General features: G+C 42.2%; 1 protein-coding gene across 1 annotated transcript in view; it reads left to right on the plus strand.

Annotated features, from left to right (window-relative positions):
* Positions 1-11,900: 11,900 nt before the first annotated feature.
* Positions 11,901-21,592, plus strand: part of HS6ST3 (heparan sulfate 6-O-sulfotransferase 3) — a 212,476-nt gene continuing 202,784 nt past the window's right edge. Inside the window, exon 1 of the mRNA XM_060769483.2 lies at positions 11,901-12,719. Coding sequence (XP_060625466.2) covers positions 12,145-12,719 — 575 coding nt within the window. The 5' untranslated portion in view covers positions 11,901-12,144. The remainder of the gene's footprint in view (positions 12,720-21,592) is intronic.

Raw genomic sequence — 21,592 nt, forward strand, 5'->3', positions numbered from 1 at the left:
AAGTGAAGATGAACTAAGCATTTGATGCAGACCCTCAGATACAGTCAAAGGCTATGTGCCTACAGCTATGAGATTCACTCTCTAAATCCTATTGGGCTCCTGGGCATCAGCAGAGCTGAAAGCAACTTCAGTTCTCCTCCTGACCATTCGACCTTGCTGTCTTAAGTCTTGAATTTATAATCCTTGCAGCAGAGAGAGGCATGCACATTGATCCCTGTGTACAGGAACCAAGGTTTTGGGGGTTTTGGTCATTTTTTACTTATACACAAAGGTATACAGTAGGTACAGTGCAGTTTTTAAGCCTGACTTAATACATACATTGCTCAATTTTTTGTTTGGCCTTTTATTTTTGGCAAAGTAATAAAGGAAGTTTTTCTTCACTTAAGTTTAAAAAAAGACCTCTTCCAATCTTGTAACACTGAAACAGACCAACATATTAATCAATGTCTTAAAAACACATTTACTCTGGCATACATAGAGGAATCTGGGCCATGAAAATTCATAGCATAATAAATTCGTTAGTCTTTCAAGTGCTGCAAAACTGTTCAGTTTGGTGCAGTAGATCAAGACAAATACTCCATCAGTAATTATATCTATATTTCCTTGTAAAAGGTGTGGATGAGCTTTCACGTCCTTTCCAGAATATCAAATGGAACGTGTAAATTAATCCATATTCCCTGCAATTATTTATATGTAATATTATTAGAATGAACACTTGTATTATTTTACAATCATGCAGATTGATATTTTATGTCCCTTTCAATCAATGCAGATATGTACAATTTCCCATTTTTATGATTTTCATGGAGGACTGATTACACTCCATTGAGAAGACAATTTCAAAAAAAAATCAGTGTTCAAAACGACTACACATGAAGGAGAGGCAGAAAGCGCTGCTCAAAGCTATTGCATCTGTAATGGAAATAGATTTATGGCTCCAGCCTCTCATATCCTGCTATTATTAAATCATTAAAGGTCCCTGAGTTCAAATCACTCCTGGGAAAATATGTGTGGGTATTGCTATATATGAAATGAATACATGCACCCAGTTAAAATGGTCAGTACTAGAAGAAAAGTGCTGAACTGAGAATTTAAAAGTATTACATTCTGTATAGAACACAATTCTAAAATGCATTATTCATAAAAATTATAGGAAAATATTACACTTGTGATAACACAGACCAAAGAGAAAGAACAATTTGTTTATTTATCGTGTTAGAAGCAAGTTTAGGGTACAGTTAAAATGCATTTAAAAACACAAAGTTTTTTTTAAAAAACTTGGCATTATGCTAAATGTCGTTTGACCAGAAGCTGGCCACTTGGAGTGCCTCTGGTATCACTGTGAGAAGGTCCTCCACTGTTAATATGGCAGGGCTCAGGCTGCATTGCAGTAGGGTCTGTGGTTTTGTGCTTATCCACACTCGCATGTCATGGATTCCACTTTGTAGCCCTATTTCTTAAGGTTAGCTCTGTATCTCGTGGTGCCAGCCTGTTCAGCGCTTTCCAGGTTGCCCACTCTTCTGTGTGCCCAGAAGGGAACTTCTCATCCAGCCTCAGCCACTAACTGAAGTGCTGGGTTTTAGCCTGCCACTTTTGGACTCTCGCTTGCAGAGGTGTTCCTGCAAGTATCTCTGTAGATCTTAGGAAGCTGTTTCTTGATTCAAGGTGCTGGCATGCTGGCTGATATCTGAACAGAGGATGGGCCAAAGAGTCACTGCCTTAGTCCTTTCATTGCTGGCTTCTACTTCCCGATGGATGTCAGGTCATGCGATACCAGGTAATCTTTCTCCAGTGGTGTGGGACATAGACATCCTGTGGTAATGTAGCAAGTCTCATTAAAAGCCATATCCACTGTTTTAACAAGATGAGATGTTTTCCATGCTGGGCATGCGTATTCAGCAGCAGAGTAGCAAAGCGCTAGGGCAGATGTTTTTACTGTGTCTGGTTGTTATCCCCAGGTTGTGCCAGTCAGCTTTCATACGATATTATGTTTGTTTCTGTTGTTTATCCTTGTGTTTTGTGGAAACACAGCACATCACATTTCTTATCTCAACACAACTCATAAAGCAACTGTTCTTTGGCAACTGAGATACCTTTGAAGTTGATTGTGATTTTTGTTATGGTTGATCCTGAAAAGGTCCGTTTGTTTGTTTGTTTGTTTGCATGCTGCAAGTCACTTCTGATGTGAGAGGATCAGCCATCTATGAAGCTGTTGCCCAGGGAACACCCAGATGTGTTACAATCCTGCGGGGAGACTTCTCTCATGTTTTCCCCAAAATACAATGCATATTAGAGAAAAATAGATTACCATACTGTGGTTTAAAACAAGACATTAAATGTGTGTGTGTCAAAGTATATATATGTATGTATGTTGCTTATTTACTTGGTTGGCTGGTTTGATTGTTTGGCCCACAAAGGCTCCTAGACAGCTTGATGTACCTGGACCAAACTTGGCACACATGCTCTTCATTATGCAGCTTAAATTAATTGAGGGATTTAAACTAAAAGGATCACCCCTTTGGGACCCAGAGCAGAGGAAAAGAAAAGGAATGAAGTGAATTGGCTGTGGTTAAGTGAAGTGGCCCTCTGTCACATAACAAAGAAATAGAGTGAATGAAGTGTACTGGCTGTTGCTAGGAGATATGTGTATGAGGGGAAGGGAGGAAATGAGGGAGGTATAGAAGTAAATAAGTATTGTGTCTAGATTGAGGGAAGTCACGGTGCCTCACTAAAACATCAAGGGAAGTCATGGTGTATCTCTATTCTGCTTTGGTTAGACCAGTGGTTCTCAACCTGTGGGTTCCCAGATATTTTGGCCTTCAACTCCCAGAAATCCTAACAACTGGTAAACTGGGATTTCTGGGAGTTATTGTAGGTTGAGAAACACTGGGCTACCTGTAATATTGTGTCCAGTTCTGGGCATTACAGTTTAAAAGAGATATTGACAAATTGGAAGGTGTCCAGAAGAGGGCAACTAAAATGATCAAAGGTCTCGAGACCATGCCCTATGAGGAGTAGCTTATGTTTAGCATGAAGAAGAGAAAGTTGAGAGGAAAGAAAGAAAAGAAAGAGAAGGTGTATGAGGAAAATGGAGGAAGGAAATAAAGAGGCACAAAAAGAGATTGCCCACCATTGCCAGAGTGTTACTATGATGATTTTATGGGGTAGGCCTTCTCAAAGCTGGAGAATGCAGGTGGGCAGTGGTCACTATTGTAGTTCAGCAGCAGTCACAGCATCCAGGGGCTGATGGGTTCACTGATGATTTATGGTTAGAATGGATTGTGGGCTTTCTTGGGGTTCATAGTGATACAGGCCAAGGGAATGATACAGGCCAAGAAAACGAAACCGTTTCAGATAGGGATGCAGAGCCTGTGAATATAATTGCCCCTAAGCTTCAAGATCAATCCCAGGAGTTGAAATCATCCTCCTTAGATAAGGGGTTGAATGAAGGCAAATTGACAGGAAACTCATGGGAAAGCACCTGGTGATACAGACCTAAGCAAGAAAGTATGCTTGCTGATTAGGGAAGATAGCCAGCTTCATAGATCAATATGGCTTTGTGGGAAGCAAAAATTCTGTGGCAGATGTAATGATTTCATGTCTGTTTATTAAGAGGTAACGTACACTCTGACTTCAGTTCAGGCAACGTGGCGTTCAAGTTTGAAGCTAGGTTTGAGTTCTCTAGCTCATGTTTCAAACCTTGGTTGTGGATTTAAGTATCTTGGGAGTTTTTCCATGTTCTTGCTTTGTATTCCTGTTTCAGCTTTCCTAAGCATATCTTCTGTGGACTTCAGCAGCCTTTGCATTTTTAAACTATCTTTGGATTGTGTTATCTTGGGATTTATAAGAGACAATTGATCTCCTGTTTGGTTTTCATCTATTGCTGACCCTTTTGGATTATACACCTTATTTCCTTATACCTGATTTTTCCATATACCTTTTATGTGGTTCTATGGTTATTGGTGGCTTCAGGCCTGGGATACAACTCCCAATGACACCCAGGTACCTGCCTGCTTACTTCTCACAGGTAATATTTCCCAAAGATGAAAATAACTCATTTTCACCATAGAGGAGAGGTAAAGTCCAATTTATAAATTATGGCCTGACCTCGGTTCATTTGCAAAAACAGTACTAACATGAAACAAATGGTGTTCAGCTAAGGAAGATGTCAAGACCCAGGCCAGGCAGCGAAACAAACGGCACCGTAGGAGTTAAAGGAAGGTGTTTAATGTCTATTAGCAAAACAAAAGGAGACTCTTCACTTCAGAGATGTAAACAAAGGAGGCTTGCAGTCAGCAGAAATGTAAACAAACCGGTCTCAGTCAGCCTTGGCTGACGAAAAGGAAAGTCAGTCTTTAAACTAAAGCAAACAGCTTGAACTCAGCAAGAAAACATAGTCCGTTTCAAAGGCCAACAAAACAGCAAACAGCAATCCGCATGAGGAGCGGTCCAACGAAGTTTTCAGGATTAAGCAGGGGCGTTGTCAGGCAGTCCGAGGGTCAAAGCACAGAAGACTCACGAGTCAGGAACCAGCAGGGTTGTTCACACGATCAGGTAACACGAAGCTGCAACAAGAACTCAGGGCAGGAGTTAACACAAGGCACACGGCATGCGACACTTTGAACTCTGCGATTAGTCTGTCCCCAAGCTGCTGCTTAAATCTCATCCGAATCACTGGAGTTACTGTCAGCTGGGTCCAATTCCTCAGGTGAATCCAGGCTGCGCCATTGTTGCCAGTCAGCACTTCGTGCTCCATCCTGCAAAGAATTATCTACAACCCAATCATCATGAAAACCCTGGAATTCATCGCTAGAGGTGGGGGCATTAAGCACATCCATTACTTCCTGAACTTTAGTCCAGTCCAGGTCTTCCTCTTCGCTGTCGAACTCCCCACAATCTGCTACATCTCTCAGGCGTTTAGCAACAGATCCTACATCGCTATTTGAGCTGCTGGCTACTCTTTTTACACCTCTGTAATCTTCCAGCTCCATTTCCTCGCGAGTAAAACCTGCAAAATCCTCCTCATCTGTAGTCTCTAGGAACAAGTCTCTAATCCTTTTCAGCTGCCGCTGAGCTTCATCATTCTCTAAACCACGTTTCCTTCTACTACTAGTAGTAGGTGCATGAGACAAACGCTGAGTCTCAACAGAAGATGAGATGCCCTAGCTAGCCCTGTTTTTGTTTTTTGTTTAGCCACACCTGTCTTATTCTATGTGTGTGCTCCAAAGACTATTCATTTGGGAGAAAGACCCCTGTTAATGCTATCTCTGAATTGTCATGGGGTTATATTCTTAGGAGCAATGGCACTTCTAAGAACATGCTTCAAATAATGCTGAACCAATAAGGCTTTCAGTCACAAACTTGAAGGGAGAATTAAGCTGATGTTGCAAGGGTACAATCATTCCTTAGCAGTCTGACATTCAAATAAGATCTCATGGTTCATCCTGAAGGCATTCATATTTCTATGAACAGTTCTCCTGCTATCAATACTATCATCTATTTGAATCACAACATTAATATACATGCTGCTGAGTTTTAAAAAAACCCCACATCCCTGACTACTGCATGGGATGGTTGGAATTGTCAGGTAACGAAAGGCCTTTTACAACTAGATGCAAACATGAAAAGAAAAACCCTAGCATTATTTTCCTACCATAACTAATAAGCTACCTATAAGAAAGAAATTCACAAGCAGGAGGTGAGCGCAACAGAATCTCATACTTATTCATGCTCCCTGTAACATAAAGGTCTATTCTGTCTGATGTTGCATGTGATATATAGCCATCATGACTAATAGCCTTTTATAGCCGTGTTTTCCATAAAATTGTTTTCTTTTGTTCAGACAAAGCTTTTGTCATTTGGATGGTGTTGGGAAGATGCTTGTGACATGCTTTTAGAGATGTGACATCCAGATTTTTTGAGGGAGGGCAAACAAATTAGGAGGGAAAAATACCCCCCTCACCCATCCAAAGCCTTTTTTGGGCAGTGTTGATGAAAAAATGTTCGCATATTTAGTGCCCACACCCAAATTTCTAAATAGAGTAGACTTCTTTTTAAGATTATTTATTTATTTATTTATTGTATTTCTATCCCGCCTTTCTCAGCCCAAAGGCGACTTATGTATAGCATAAGACATTAGAATTCCTCATCTTGATTTTCTTTTCTCATTCTTCTGGGAACTAGCATGTTATATCTGGTTGACACAATGAAGAACTAGTGAAGACAAAATCATTTTCTGTTTTATTAATGACTGTGGTTTCTTCTATCAAAACCAATTAATTTCCCTACATTGGAACACTTCAATTAACAAAGTATGCATCTATACTCAAGAATTACTGCAAGGAGGAGACATAAAAATATTTCATAAAATAAAGATTTACTATTAGGGACTAGGGGTGCATATGCACTGATAAGTAAATAATAATAATAATAATAATAATAAAAACACTTTATTTATATTCTGCTCTATCTCCCCAAGGGGACTCAGAGCAGATCACAACATACACAGATAAGCAAACACTTAATGCCTTTAATACTGTGAAATAAAAAAAACAACACATAGATACACAGAACAAAGGTAAAGGCTTCCCTTTTCATCTACGGCTTCTGGAAGTGGTGCTCAACTCTAGTGATGGAGAGGTGCTCTTTTACCATTTCCAAGCTGAGGAGCCTGTTGTCTGCAGATACCTCCTGGTCATGTTGCCCGCACCTTTATTACCTTCCTGCTAAAGCGATACCTATTGATCTACTCACATTTGCATGTTTTCAAACTGCTAGGTTGGCAGGAGCTAGGGCTAACAACGGGAGCTCACCCTGACCCGGCCTTCAAACTGCTAGCCTTTAAGTCAGCAGATTCAACAGTTCAACGGTTTAACCCATTGTTCTACCTCAGCCCCCATGGCAGTTAAAATGTGTTACACTAGTTTAATTGCCATGGTGTAATGTTATGGGATCCTGGGAACTGTAGTTTGGTCAGGCTAAAGACTTTGTGAAACTACAGCTCCCAGGATTCCATAGCCATGGCAGTTAAAGTGGCATCAAACTGCATCAACACATTGTTTTAGAGTGAATCTCCATTTTATGTCAGATTTTTATGCCTCTCCCCTTTGTATTGTCAAAGGCTTTCATGACCGGAATCACTGGGTTGTTGTAGATTTTACAGGCTGTATGGCCATGAGACCTCACAACCTCTGAGGATGCCTGCCATAGATGCAGGTGAAATGCCAGGAGAAAATGCTTCTAGAACATGGCCATACAGCCTGAAAAACCTACAACAACCCTCCCCACTTTGTTCTTCATTCTCTCTCTGTTACTGTAGTTTTTAATCAGCATCCACATTGCAAGGAAGGCAAAAGATGGCTGTAGAAACACAGACTTAGAGTTGCAGGTTGCAGCAAGGCAAGCGGTCTCCAGAATCCCTTACTGAGTGAAGACCAAATGAAGATAAAGAGAATGGCAGATAAGCCTGCCTGCCAGCTTCCGCCAACATTTTGTAGCTTGACCACCAAAGTGGAAATCATCAGAAAAGTGGAGGCAAATGAAAAAATATGTGACCTCTAGATGCGTGTTGAAATGGAATCAAATGGCATCTGGAAGGTTTAAAACATCCTGTCCTAACGTCGTTGTTCCATATCAATGTGAACAGTCTTTGCTTTGAATAATAGGCTTGTCGTAGCATGTAGAACTGCTTTTGTTTTTTGTAGTTTAGGAATCTATCTGATTATTTTCATGTTACTGGTACTTCTGCCCCTTGTACTTCATTAACCAAAATATATCTGTAGTTCAGGAATTTCCCATGGTTCAAGACTTGGTAGCTTTCAAGTGACTGAACATAATACTTTTATGGCAAACTATGGATACACCCAGATTGATTGAAACATCCCAGATTTATAGTTCTTTTTATGATTTTATGCTGGGTTAAAATAAAATAGAAGAGAATAAAATAGAATGCCTCTAGAACATGGCCATATAGCCCGAAAAAACCTACAACAAACCTACAACAACCCACAAACAAACTGATTTGAGGAGCAGGTATAAAAAGTCTCTGGTTGCACTGAAAGTAGTATTAATTATGATGATGATAACAATAATAAACTTTGTGTTGTGGAGCTGCAAGGCCATTAAATGCTAGTCAAGGTGGCCAATTGCAACATTCACACTTGCCTCCAACATACAAGAGTTCTTTCTCCCACTCTGGACATTCCACCGATTTATAAACTTCACTTGCCTAGTTTCCAACAGACCTAACAACCTCTGAGGATGCCTGCCATAGATGTGGGCCAAACATCAGGAGAGAATGCTTCTGGAACATGTCCATACAGCCCGGAAAACTCTTAGCAACCCAATAATAAGCTTTATTTATATCCCACCCCCTCTCCTCGAAGGGACTCGGAGCAGCTAAAATACTCCAGGGAAACAGACATGGATACAAATATAGATCTCCAAAATAAAATTAGGGTGTAGAAGAACAAAATGTGGAACATCCTGGACTTTTTAAATGCACTTTAGGTTCCCAGAATAACACAACGACTTTCAGTTTGTGAAGGGTGCTAACATTTTTCAGTTTTCCTTAAAATATCCTCCTCCTCATAATCCCTCAGAAAAGACTTGTTTCCCTGCTCCTCCTGGCATCATAGTTTCCACAAATATACTAACGTGGGAAGAGGATTTAGGTCATTCAATAGAAGAATTAATGGGAAGAACTAAGGGAAATCAAAGCCCTTAAAATCCATCTTGGTATAATCAAGAAAAAACTACGGTGTATACATAATTCTATACAGATGGCATTTAACCCACACAAAATCATCACACATTTCTAAAAATAGCCGAGAGTGTTGGAGAAGATTTGAATTAAAGGGATCTCACTTCCCCATGTTGTTGATTTTTTTTCCAGTGGTTTCAGCACTTTGGAGAGCGCTATTCCGAGACAGACTGTATGTGAAACAACAAATCCTTGCATCTTGTCAGATCCAAATATCCATATACTGTATGATATAAAGATGTCAGTTTTTCTTCTTCTTTCTAATAGACAAATAATAGCACAGGGATAGAACACTGGCATTTTACTAGATATGTCTTCACAACATAGCAGCATCTTCAGGTAACGCAGAAATTATCTCCAAGTGATCTCATTTATTACTCTTTAACAGTTCATCCAACAATAGCTAGGTTTTTCTGCATATAAGCCCCCCCCCACACACACACACATCATCACCTCTAACCATTCTCATAAGTTTTCTATGCATGCATACTATGCTTTTCTGAAAACTGCTCAATACTTGCATGTTTTTGACTGCTTAACAATGTTGCTTCTTATATCAAATGTCAAAATCAAGGGTTTTTTTTTTATTTGGGGGGGGGAGGAGGAGGGATTTTTTAAGCCATGGATGCTGGAATCAATGACGGAAGAATCTGTGGTTATGTACAAGGTGGCCTGGAAACCATCACAGAATGAAAGGCAGCATAAATATCCATTAAGAAGATACAGTCAGGCTTCCACATTCCCTAGGGTTAGGGGCACCGGTCCTCCATGAAAGAGAAAAACCACAAATTGTTTTTTTTATTATTATTATTTGAGGGAACACCTTTCTAGAAATGTCTAGATCTTCTGGCATGACTATGGTCGACTTCCATTGGAAGCTGACCATAGATTTGTGCTGAAGATTCTAGAGGTTCCTAGAGAGCTGTTCTCCTTAGAAATCTCTAAGTCCTCCAACATAGCTAGAGGAAGAAGTAGAGTCAGGCTGGAAGGCCAAGAAATTCTGAGAAGGAACATTTTAAATTTCCTTTAAAAACATTATTGCTATCTGGCAGATAGTACAGGCTGATAAAGACAAGGACAGACTGAAAGATAGTTTTTATCTTAGAGCTGTGGTTATGTTGAATTCTGTGGTTTTGCACTGATGTGGCATTAGGGGCTGTGTGGTGGGGGTGGGGACTCTTCCACTTTAAGAAGGTGCACACTTTGGGAGCTGGTTTCAACTGCATCTTTTACAATGTAGAATTACTGTAGGTGGACACCACTTTAGCTGTTATGTTTCAGTGCTACAGATCATGGGAGTTGTATAGTTGAGAAGGTCTTTAGCCGCCTCTGTTAAGAGTGCAGGTGCCTCTATAAATTACAACTCCCAGGATTCCAGAGCATGGAGCCATGGCAGTCCAACTGTATTCTGGGCCAGAGTGAAGAGAGAGGGGGCAGGGGACAGTTCCATCTTGTCTCCTGCATATGTCATCAATTGGGGACCCCTCCCCCTAGCATCAACTGCCGCTCTGGGCCAGAATGAAGAGAGAGGGGGCCAGAAGACACTTCCACCTTGTCTCCTGTGCTATGCTAATGATATAATATAATGTAATATATATTGCATATACATATAATATTTATAATGTTATAATGCAGGGGTCCTCAAACTTCTTAAACAAAGGGCCAGGTCACAGTCCTGCGTGTATCTTATTTGTAGTGCAAAAAACACTTAAAACAATACAATAATTAAAATGAAGAACAATTTTAACAAATAGAAACTTAGTAGTATTTTAATGGGAAGAGTGGGCCTGCTTTTGGCTGATGAGATAGCATTGTTGCTGTTGTTGTTTGTTTTCAAGTCACTTCAGACTTAGGTTGACCCTGAGTGATTTGGGTAAATGACCTTGAGGGGCCGTATCTGGCCCCTGGGCCTTAGTTTGAGGACCCCTGTTATAATGTAATACAATATAATATTAATAATAATATGATATTATAATTATACATTTTATATTACATGTAATAATATTAATAATATTACAACATAATGGTCTAGTACAATATAGTAATATATAACACTGATATTGTACAATGCTAATAATATAATATATTGCAGTGTTTCTCAACCTGGGGGTCGGGACACCTGAGGGGGTCATGAGGGGGTGTCAGAGGAGTCGCCAAAGGCCATCAGAAAACACAGTATTTTCGCTTGGGCATTGGGGTTCTGTGTGAGAAGTTTGATCTAATTCTACCGTTTGTGGGGTTCAGAATGCTTTTTGATTGTAGGTGAACGCTAAATCCCAGCAACTACAACTCACAAAAGTCAAGGTATATTTTCCCCAAACTCCACCAGTGTTCCCATTTGGGCATATTACGTATTCGTGCCAAGTTTGGTTCAGATCTATCATTGTTTGAGTCCAGAGTGCTCCTTAGATGTAGGTGAACTACAACTCCAAAACTGAAGGTCAATGCCCACCAAACCCTTCCAGTATTTTTCTGTTGGTCATGGGAGTTCTGGGTGCCAAGTTTGGTTCAATTCCATCGCTGGTGGAGTTCAGAATGCTCTTTGATTGCAGGTTAACTATAAATCCTGGCAACTATAACTCCCAAATAACAAAATCAATCCCCTCCATCAATCCCAACAGTATTCAGATTTGGATGTATGGGGTATTTGTGCCAAATTTTATCCGGTGAATGAAAATACATCCTGCATATCAGATATTTACATTACGATTCATAACAGTCGCAAACTTAGTTATGAAGTAGCAACGAAAATAATTTTATGGTTGGGGTCACCACAACATGGGGAACCGTACTAAGGGGTCACAGCATTAAGAAGGTTGAGAACCACTGATATATCGGGGTGAGAAGGGCGGCATATAAATGTCGCAAAAAATAAATGAAATAAATCCATATTCAAGAAGCGCAAAGATGCATCTCCGCCACGTGGAAAGAACAGACTGACACAGCCTCCAGGTTTCCCGCGCTCGGCCCCACCCCTCCACCAACACACCTTCCCCGCCATTGGCCAGCACCACACACCCGCCCCGCCCCTTTATCGGATAGAGCATCGTGATTGGACGGAACGTGAGAGAGGGCGGAGCTATTTTCCCACGGCCTTCTATTGGCAGCCGCTGCCGGCATGGAGCGCTCGGCGATTGGCCGGCGCGGGAGAGAGTCTTCTCCCGGGATTGGCTGGGCGGCGCCAAGCTCTGAGAAGGGGGGAAGCAAGTGCGAGGCGGCGAGGCGGGCGGCATTGGGCAGGAGCGCGAGGCGCGGAGCGGAGTCCGGGGAAGAGGAGCGCGCGCTCCTTCCTTCCTGGGCGCCGCCGCAATGTGGGGGCGGCGCGGGAAGCAGGAGCGAGGAAGGCGGCCGTCGACGCCGTTGCCTCCCTCCGCCTGAGCGCCATGGAGGAGCGCCTGGGCCGCTGGCTGCTGGTGCCGCTGCTGGGGGCGCTGCTCTTCCTCCTCCTCCTCCTCCTGCTGCTCCCCTCCGAGGCGCCCCCGCCGGGGCCCCCGGGCTGCGCGGGAGGAGCCACTTCCAGGGGGAAGGCGGCGGCGGCGGCGGGGGAACGGAGCAGGCCCCTCTCGCCGGCCCTCCGCTTCGACATGCGCGGCCGCGACGTGATAGTCTTCCTCCACATCCAGAAGACTGGCGGCACCACCTTCGGGAGGCACCTGGTGCGCAACATCCGCCTCGAGCAGCCTTGCCACTGCCGGCCCGGCCAGAAGAGGTGCCTCTGCCGCCGCCCCGGAGCAGCAGCAGGAGAAGGAGGAGGAGGAGGAAGGGACGCCACGGGAGAGGGCGAAGGCGAAGCGGCCGGCGCCGACAAGGGCGACACGTGGCTCTTCTCCCGCTTCTCCACCGGGTGGAGCTGCGGGCTGCACGCCGACTGGACCGAGCTCACCAGCTGCGTCCCCGCCGCCATGCAGCGCCGCCGAGGAGCAGGAGGAGGAGGATGCCCCGACGACGGCGCCCGCAGGTGAGCGGGGCTCCTCACCGCCAGAGCTCAGGGCTGAGGCGCCGGGGAGGGGGGTGGCGGCTCTGCGCTCTTGGGGAGGAGGCCTGGGCAAACGTGGTCCCTCCAGGTGCTCTAGGACTAGGGGCAGGATTATTTGCCATTGTGGTTTTTAATGCTTATATTGTCTTGTTCATTTTATGTTTATGCTGTTTTTCTTGTATGTATTGGTTATGTTATTTGGAAACCGCTCTGAGTCCCTTCGGGGAGATAGAGCGGTATATAAATAAAGTTTTGTTGTTTTTGTTTTGTTGTAGGAGTTCAGTTCCCACATTTCCCACTTTCCACATCCATATGGCTGCATTTAGATCAGGCATGGACAAACTTCAGCCCTCTAGGTGTTTTGAACTTCAGGACTGGAGCCCCCCCCCCCCCCCCGCGCAGTGGGTTAAACCCTTGTCCTTCAACTCAGAGAATTCCTGACAATTGAACAAGCTAGTTAGGGCTTCTGGGAATTGGAGGCCCATACAGCTGGAGGGCCACAGTTTGAGGATGCCTTGGTTAAATCCTTGTGCCGACAGGACTGAAGACCCACAGGTCGGAGGTTCAAATCCGGAGATAGCACAGATAAGCTCCCTCTGTCAGTTCTAGCTTCCCCATGTGGGGACATGAGAGAAGCCTCCCACAAGGATGGTAAAACATCAAAACATCTGGGTGTCCCCTGGGCAACATTCTTGCAGATGGCCAATTCTCTCACACCAGAAGCGACTTGCAGTTTCCCAAGTTGCTTCTGACCCAATAAAAGCACCCATAATTCCTAACGGCCTACAATCCATTATACTTTCCACAATTAGAAGTTGTCTGGCTTGTAGAATTCATGCAGTTTGATGTCACTTGAACTACCCTGGCTCACTGCAATGAAAGCCTGGGAGTTGTAGTTTCATAGTTTCACCAGGCCTTCAGCTTTCTCTGCCAAAGGCTGTGGGTGCCTCACCAAACTGCACCTCCCAGGCTTAGGTCTACTGTCTCTCCATCTGACATGGCTCAATGCTATAGAATCGTGGGAGTTGTAGTTTCACAAGGTCTTTAGCCTCCTCTGACCCAGAGTGCAGGTGCCTCCCCAGACTGCAATGTCTCTCATTCAGTGTCTCTCACCAGGTGCACAACATCTATCTTGAGCAGTTTTCACCATGGATGTAGAATTCAAGCAGTTTGATGTCACTTAAACTGCCCTAGCTCAGTGTCATGAAAGCTTGGGAGTTGTAGTTTCACCAGCTTTCTCTTCCAAAGATTGCAGGTGCCTCGCTGAACTGCATCTCCCAGGCTTAGGTTTGCTGTCCCTCCATCTGCCATGCCTCAATGCTATAGAATCATAGGAGTTGTATTTTCACAAGGTCTTTAGCCTTGTCTGACCCAAAGTGCATGTTCCTCACCAAACTGTAATTTCTCTGTGTTGTTGAAGGCTTTCATGGCCGGGATCACTGGGTTCCTGTGAGTTTTCTGGACTGTATGGCCATGTTCCAGAAGGAAATATCTACAGCTGGCATCCTCAGAGGTTGTGAGGTGCTGGAAAAAATAATGAAAATGAACAAAATCTGCCTACCACTCTAAAATCAGGACAGTAAATAAAATCAGGACAGTAAATAAAGAACAACACCCAGAAGACGGGTATTCCAGACATGAAACAATCAGGGCCAGCGAACACCTCCCAACGAAGGATTCCCCCAGAATCAGCCAGGCCTTGAAGATGTTTCAAGGCTTTGCAATGCTATTCAAAGTGATTAATTGCAATATTCACACTTGCCGCAAGCAGAGAAGAGTTCTTTCTCCCACCCTGGACATTCCACAGATATATAAACCCCACTTTCCTAGTTTCCAACAGACCTCACAACTTTTGAGAATGCCTTCCATAGATGTGGATGAAACGTCAGGAGAGAATGCATCTGGAACATGGCCATAAAGCCAAGAAAACTCATAGCAACCCTGCAGTTTCTCTCATTCCATACCCTGGAGTCATGGCAGATCCAGTGTCAGGCTCCTTTAATTCTACACTATAGATGCATCTTTACCCAAGAGGAGGAACAGCCTGCCTGCGAGACAAGGCAAAGTGGCATAGGGTTGCCCTAAGAGCCTTCCCAAGGGCAGGTAGTTCTTCCTGGGTAGCCTTCCCAAGTAACCCCTCTTGAAATGAAGCCAGCACTTTGTAGTTCCCCACATTGGATGTTTTCCCAATCTTTTGTGTTGTGCTGCTGCCTCTAAGTTGACCCCTACTTCTATCATCAACTTTTCTTGGCCTTCAGGCCTTTCTTGTGAGACCCACAGAGTGTGCCATGCATAGGCTCAGTCAGTGGGTTTCCAGTTTCCTAATTCTGCTCCCCCCCCCCCCCAAAAAAAATCCTTTAATGCATACGCTCTAGAAATGATGCAGTTTGGGAGGTTGGTTTATAGAATGGGAAAAATATATTGATATGTGGAAAGCTTTCAGATAAATCTTTGTGGAGTTTGATAGTTGGAAAAAGAGATTGTCATATCAACTTATATCTCCATCTGCAGGTATTTTGCAGAATTGTCCAAATGAGGATCAGTTCATGCAACCTAGTCACTATTTCACACGTCACTATTCTACAATATATTGGGGTGGAAATTGTGCCAGGTACTTGACTGCAACTCCTAGCATTTGCCATTATTGGCTGGGCTTGATAGGCATTGCAATCCAGTGAAAACTGCAGGATCTTCTGATTTCAATCCCCATTATGTAGATGATTGTTTCTGCAGACATTTATTGTTTTATGCATGAAATTACAGACATGTGTCCAACATGCGTGGAAATATTTGACATATTTGCCCTTGCAATCTTTTAATTGGACATTGACAAGAAGTACTCAGTTTGGATTTTGTTCAAAATTCTTCATAATTCTGTTTACTTCTGAGTGAATGTGCTTTTGGTTGGGTGACATATTTCTTACTACCTATTGCTGTTAGGGATCACTTAACAATGATGAGAATGTGTTGTCAAAGGCTTTTATGGCCGGAATCACTGGGTTGCTGTGAGTTTTCAGGGCTGTATGGCCATGTTCCAGAAGCATGCTCTTCTGATGTTTCACCCACATCTATGGATTAAATGTCACTGTTAAATTAAATGAAACAATGACACTGCTTACATGTTTAAACTTTGACCTGTTCCCTAAATGTTTCCAATATGTATCGAAAATTGCAAGTTGTGAAAACTTACTGTGTTTTAAAAATACATGGTATTCCTCAGTGGTCTAAAGAAGTAAGCATTTTCATTGTGTTTGTAGATTATTGTACTGTTTCTGTTCACTCGATCCATTCTTTTGGGGGCTAATTTGTAGATTTTCTTGGATCTCACCAGGACTTTTCCAAAATATTTTTTTTCCAACCAAAATGTGTTTTGCTGAGATGGTCCTGTAGGTTAAAGGATGGTTTTTTCTTCTCTGAATTCCTTAAAATGCAATTTTACTAATGGAAAAAAAACTGAAGCAATTTACATATGTTTTAAAAAAAGTGAAAGAAGAAGTATATTTTTTTACTCTAGTATATTTTGAAATTGAAAATAAACCCTACTAAAGGATAGAAAGAAATTATCTGGGAAACTTCGGCGTTCCAGTTTATTTGGACCTTAACTCCCACAATTCCTAACAGCCTTTTGGGAGTTGAACTCCAAAACACCTGGAGGGCCAAAGTTTGTCCATGCTTGTTCTAGCCCCAAAGGAGCGCTCCAAAGGGGTTCAGCACCTTGGAGAGTTCCCTTAAAGCCTGGTTTCCAGACATCAAATGGATTCCCCATCTGCTGACATGGAAACCCTCAAGCCTCCCCTGAAATGGTCTGATTCATCTCGATGTTGGGCTAGCCAGTGGTAGGCTGTTAGAAATTGTGAGTGTTCCAAGTCCAAAACACCTGGAGGCAGGCCTGTAGCCGGGGGGGGGGGGGGGGGGAGGGGGGCTAGGGGTTAACCCCCCCCAATTTTTCACGTTAAAAAAACCCTAGTTTACTCATGAATTTTAACTGGTTAACCAAATCTCCATGCTAAGTCTATGAGATGCAAAATATTAAGAGTCCCTCCAGAATTGCAAGCACTATCTCAAGCAAATATTGACAATTTATTCACACTGTCATTACTTGCAGCAATAGCCGATGTAGTGAAGCAACCAAGTTTGGGGAGGGGGTGTTGAATGCTCTCATTAAGGAGGCCAGACCTGGTGGAGGTGGGTTGACAGGGGCGGAGCTGCAGGCTATTGAAGGCTTCCCTGCCCCCTGCTGTGCTCTTTGCTTCAGCGTGACCCTAACCCCCCCTGAAATTCCCCCCCCCTGAAATTTTCAACCCTCCCCGAAATTTTTTTCTGGCTACGGCCCTGCCTGGAGGGCTGAAGTTTGCTGATGCCTACTATAGAACATGGGTCCCCAAACTAAGGCATAGCTCTCTTAAGAGTGCTAGGTTAAATTCAGCTAGAATAGGAGGACTGAATGTGATCTATATTGGCAAGGAAACCCTAACTCACCCTGAATCGACTCCTGGCTGTTTCCACAATGTCCGACTACCTCTTGTGAATGTTGTAGTTTTTCCAGGGTTAAACCAGCTTTGCCTTGCTTTGGGCTATGTTGGGAGTATACTCCACAGTTTGCTAGAAACTCTGGAGCAGTGGTCCCCAAACTAAGGCAGGATGTGGCCCTGCAAGATCATTTACCAGCCCCTTCCCTAAACTTTAGACTTAGAGTTGCCCTAAGTTTGAAAAGACTTGAAGGTACACAACAACAATCCTAATTAATTTGACTATGTAATCTAAAACCAAGTACACAGAGTTAGGTTTATGTTGGTCAAAATAGTTCTTCATTTTAAATATTGTATTGTTCTTTAATATTTTTTGCACTACAGTGTCCATAGGAATTGGTTCATATTTTTTCAAACTGTAGTCTGGCCTCCCAACAGTTGAAGGGGCCGTGAACTGACCCTCTGCTTAAAAAGTTTGTGGAGCCCTGCTATAGAATCTGGCATTTACTGGTACCTTAGCAAGCCAATGAAAAGATCATAGAATCCTAGAGTTGGAAGAAACCTCATGAGCCTTCCAGTCCAACCCCCTGCCAAGAAGCAGGAAATTTTCATTCAAAGCATCCTCGACAGATGGCCATCCAGCCTCTATTCAAAAGCTTCCAAAGAAGGAGCCTCTACCACACTCAGAGGCAGAGAGTTCCACTGCTTAACAGCTCTCACAGCCAGGAAGTTCTTACTAATGTTTAGATGGAATCTTCTTTCTTGTAGTTTGAAGCCATTGTTCTGCGTCCTGGTCTCCAGGGCAGCAGAAAACAAGCTTGCTCCCTCCTCCCTATGACTTCCTCTCATGTATTTATACATGGCTATCATGTCTCCTCTCAGCCTTCTCTTCTTCAGGCTAAACATGCCCAGCTCTTTAGGCCATTCCTCATAGGGCTTGTTCTCCAGACCCTTGATCATTTTAGTCGCATGACTTAGATGCCATGGTTAGGATATGCTGTTGCAAGTCTTCAAATCATTCTAACTTACAGTGATCCTATCACAGGAGCATAGTCGTCAACAATTAAATTTTATTTTACTGTTCACTTTTCTGTGTGTTTTTAGCAACCTTTGTGTAGTTTTAAAAAAAATTATAAGCCACCTTGAATCCCAATTTTGGGAGAAAGGCAGTATAGAAAAATCATCTTGTTTGGCATTAGGAAACAAGAGACTTTTCTGTAATAGAATAAACTGTTATCTGTTGTTGTAGGTTAGAGTAAGCACTTTCTCATGCAAAACTATTACACAATAGTCATGTAAGCAGCAGTAGCATATATAGACCCACCAGAGCATCCTCAGTATTGCACACCCTCCATTTGTGCAATAACTTACCCTCAAAATTTTAAAGCAATTTCACATTTTCCACATTAGTTAGTTTAAAAGAAAGCCCTGGAATAGTGAGGAGGAGGGAGAGGGAGTAGGAGAGGATGAGAATCCCACTCCTTGACATCACTTCAGTGCTGGCATATTGACACAGCCCCAGTGTACCAGGTAGGTGATGATGGGAGTGCCAGCTATTGACTAGTTTTTTTCTTGTCAGTAGCAGGTTATGGCTTACTTGTGGAGACGAGACAGGATGGCAACAGAATATACGCAACATTGTACAAAAGGAACCAATCCTACTTCTGTGCTGATTTGCCTCTTGCATGCAATAATGCCTTAAATCTTCAGACTTAGGGTAAATATAAAAGTGTGACTATTGAGTCATGAACTCAGAATTTCTGAATTCATACCTAAGCACTTGAGTTGGGCCCAAATCACTGTTAACGAAAAGATTTGTAGTTTTCGGAGGGCTATTTTCATTCCAAACAGGATTCCGTATGGAAATCTGGGAATGTTCTAACCTGTGCATGGCTCACAATCAAGAGCTCACAAAAGTTCATGACAACAACAATGAGCCCATGAAAGTTAGTAAACATAGTACAGGATATTTTGTATCTGCTGAGATAGTTGTAAACTGACTACCTGTCTAGAATCTGTCCTGGGAAACATATTGGGTATATCTAAAATATGAATTACAGGCTAGCATTTGATTCTAGCAAAGACTGAACAATGCCTATTTTTACCCAAAGATATCTGCAGAGATAATAGAGCTGTTTGGTGCTTTCACCCTCACTCAAATTCTGTCAAAACATCCTGCTCTCAATTATATATGGACATTCACAGGCTTTTGGAATATCCCCTTCCCTCTTTAAAAGCAAATGTTAACTTGACAAATTTGTAGTTGCACTAATTTGCTAATAGCTTCAGTGTTTGGGCTAGGAGATTGTGACAGAAAAGATCCTTGTGAAATAAAGTGTGTCTTCTAACACTTCATTACAAGCTTAGATGTTTGTTTGCTTTCACAGAATTAATGGACTTCATTTTTACTGTCTGAAATGCATGGCAAACTCCACTGATTTCAGCCGTCAGAAATAACGTGAGGATTATCTCACTTCATTACTTTCTTCCATTATGTGTGTGAGGCTTGTAGCATCGTATTGCTTCCAGAAGGGAAAAGTTGTGTGTTTCATTTGCTAAACAAATGAGTTATAAAATGAAGTCCCAAGTCTGTGAGCCCCCTGAGGTTATTTGGTTTGTCATATCACTATGGCACTTTCCAGAGATGATTACACCTATAATGTTTTCAGGCACAGAACGCTATAATTTATTACATTTATTGCTTTACAATAAATGGATTATGAAACTATTCAATAAAAGGTATCTCGACAACAGTGAACATTTCACAAAACTTCCTAGATACTTTTAATCACTCCAGTAATGAAAAATCTAAGACATTTCTGTGGACAGTATGTTTTGCATGAAAAAGTTTCCATAGTTATCCTGTCACAAATTCTCTTTATAAGTCTATAACCATCAACCGTTTTGAAAAATAATAGGAAAATGATTCAGTAATATAAAATCAGAAATATCTTAAGGAATACCTTTAACTTATTAAAGTTGTACAAAGTAGTGATCACTTTTAGTGTAGGGATTTTCAAGATAGTTACAAACTATATTCTAAAATTTGATGGACATAAAAACCATTATTTAGAATTTGGCTGTTTTTTCTTTGTTACCATCTCCATGCACTTTTTTCCCAATAGAATGGCGGGTTTCAACCTGTGGGTCCCCAGGTGTTTTGGCCTACAACTCTCAGAAATCACAGCCAGTTTACCAGCTGTTAGGATTTCTGGGAGTTGAAGGCCAAAACATCTGGGGATCCACAGGTTGGAAACTACTGCAAATAGAGGAACTTGGCATTTATCTTTTTACTTGGTTTTTCCATGCCTAAAGACCTCGATCTCAATATTTTTTTAGCGCCTTTAAAGCCCTAAACGGTTCTGGCCCGACTTACCTTCACAAGCACGCCTGGCGGGGACGAGAGACAGGGCCTTCTCAGTGGTGGCCCCTTGGCTGTGGAACGCCCTTCCTATGGATATTAGATCGCCCCCCTCCCTATTGGTATTCCGGAGGAGAGTGAAGACCTGGCTGTTCAAACAGGCATTCAACTAGGCAGTGCAATTGATTATTGGAACACGGAAAATGGATATGGAGACTGGATTCTGATTTCATTGATGAGACGTGATGGATTTGTTAAATTGATGTATTGTTGTATTGATGTTTGATGTTTAATCGCTTTGTTTTTAAATGCTCAATGATATTGTGCTGTGTATATTGGAATTGTTAACCGCTCTGAGTCGACTAAGGGCTGAGAAGAGCGGTATACAAGCGAAGTAAATAAATAAATAATAATAAATTTTTGTTTCGCTATTTAAAACAATGTCCCATGCAAAGCAACGTAACAGTTTATTTGTGTAAGGTCTGCTTTAATGGGATGTCCTAGGGAAGTGGGTCTCCTACTTTGGTCTTCTACATGCCTGGGATTTCAAAAAACTTATCTGTAGATTTAGATTTATAAATAAATATTTGAAGCCAACAAAAATCAGATAATAAAAAAGGCAATTCCAATTGTACAAGGTGATAAAAAACCTTACATATGAAATGCAGAGTTCTTCCTATTCCTTTATGAAAGGTTATATAGAGAGATTATTGAATAATGCATGCAAAATTTCAGTAAGCTGACATAAGAGAATTGTGTACTAAATATTTAGGACTTGAACTCACAGAATAGATGGATCCCAAGCTTTTCCTTTCCATTGCTGGAAGCTTTGGTTCTCTAAAACCTTTGTTTTTAAAGGAACAATCCTAAGCAGGCAGTAACTGCAATGCAACCCCCTTTTTTTTTGCCAAATGAGGGGCGTACTTTTTGTCATTGCACATTACAGTCACCAGCAAATACTTTTTTGGTTTCTGGGTTTTAGAAATTGAAGTCACATTAGATACAGTGGTGCATTAGACTCAAAT

Source organism: Anolis sagrei, chromosome 3 (assembly GCF_037176765.1).
Source record: "Anolis sagrei isolate rAnoSag1 chromosome 3, rAnoSag1.mat, whole genome shotgun sequence".
In the NCBI taxonomy this organism is placed as follows: Eukaryota; Metazoa; Chordata; class Lepidosauria; order Squamata; family Dactyloidae; genus Anolis; species Anolis sagrei.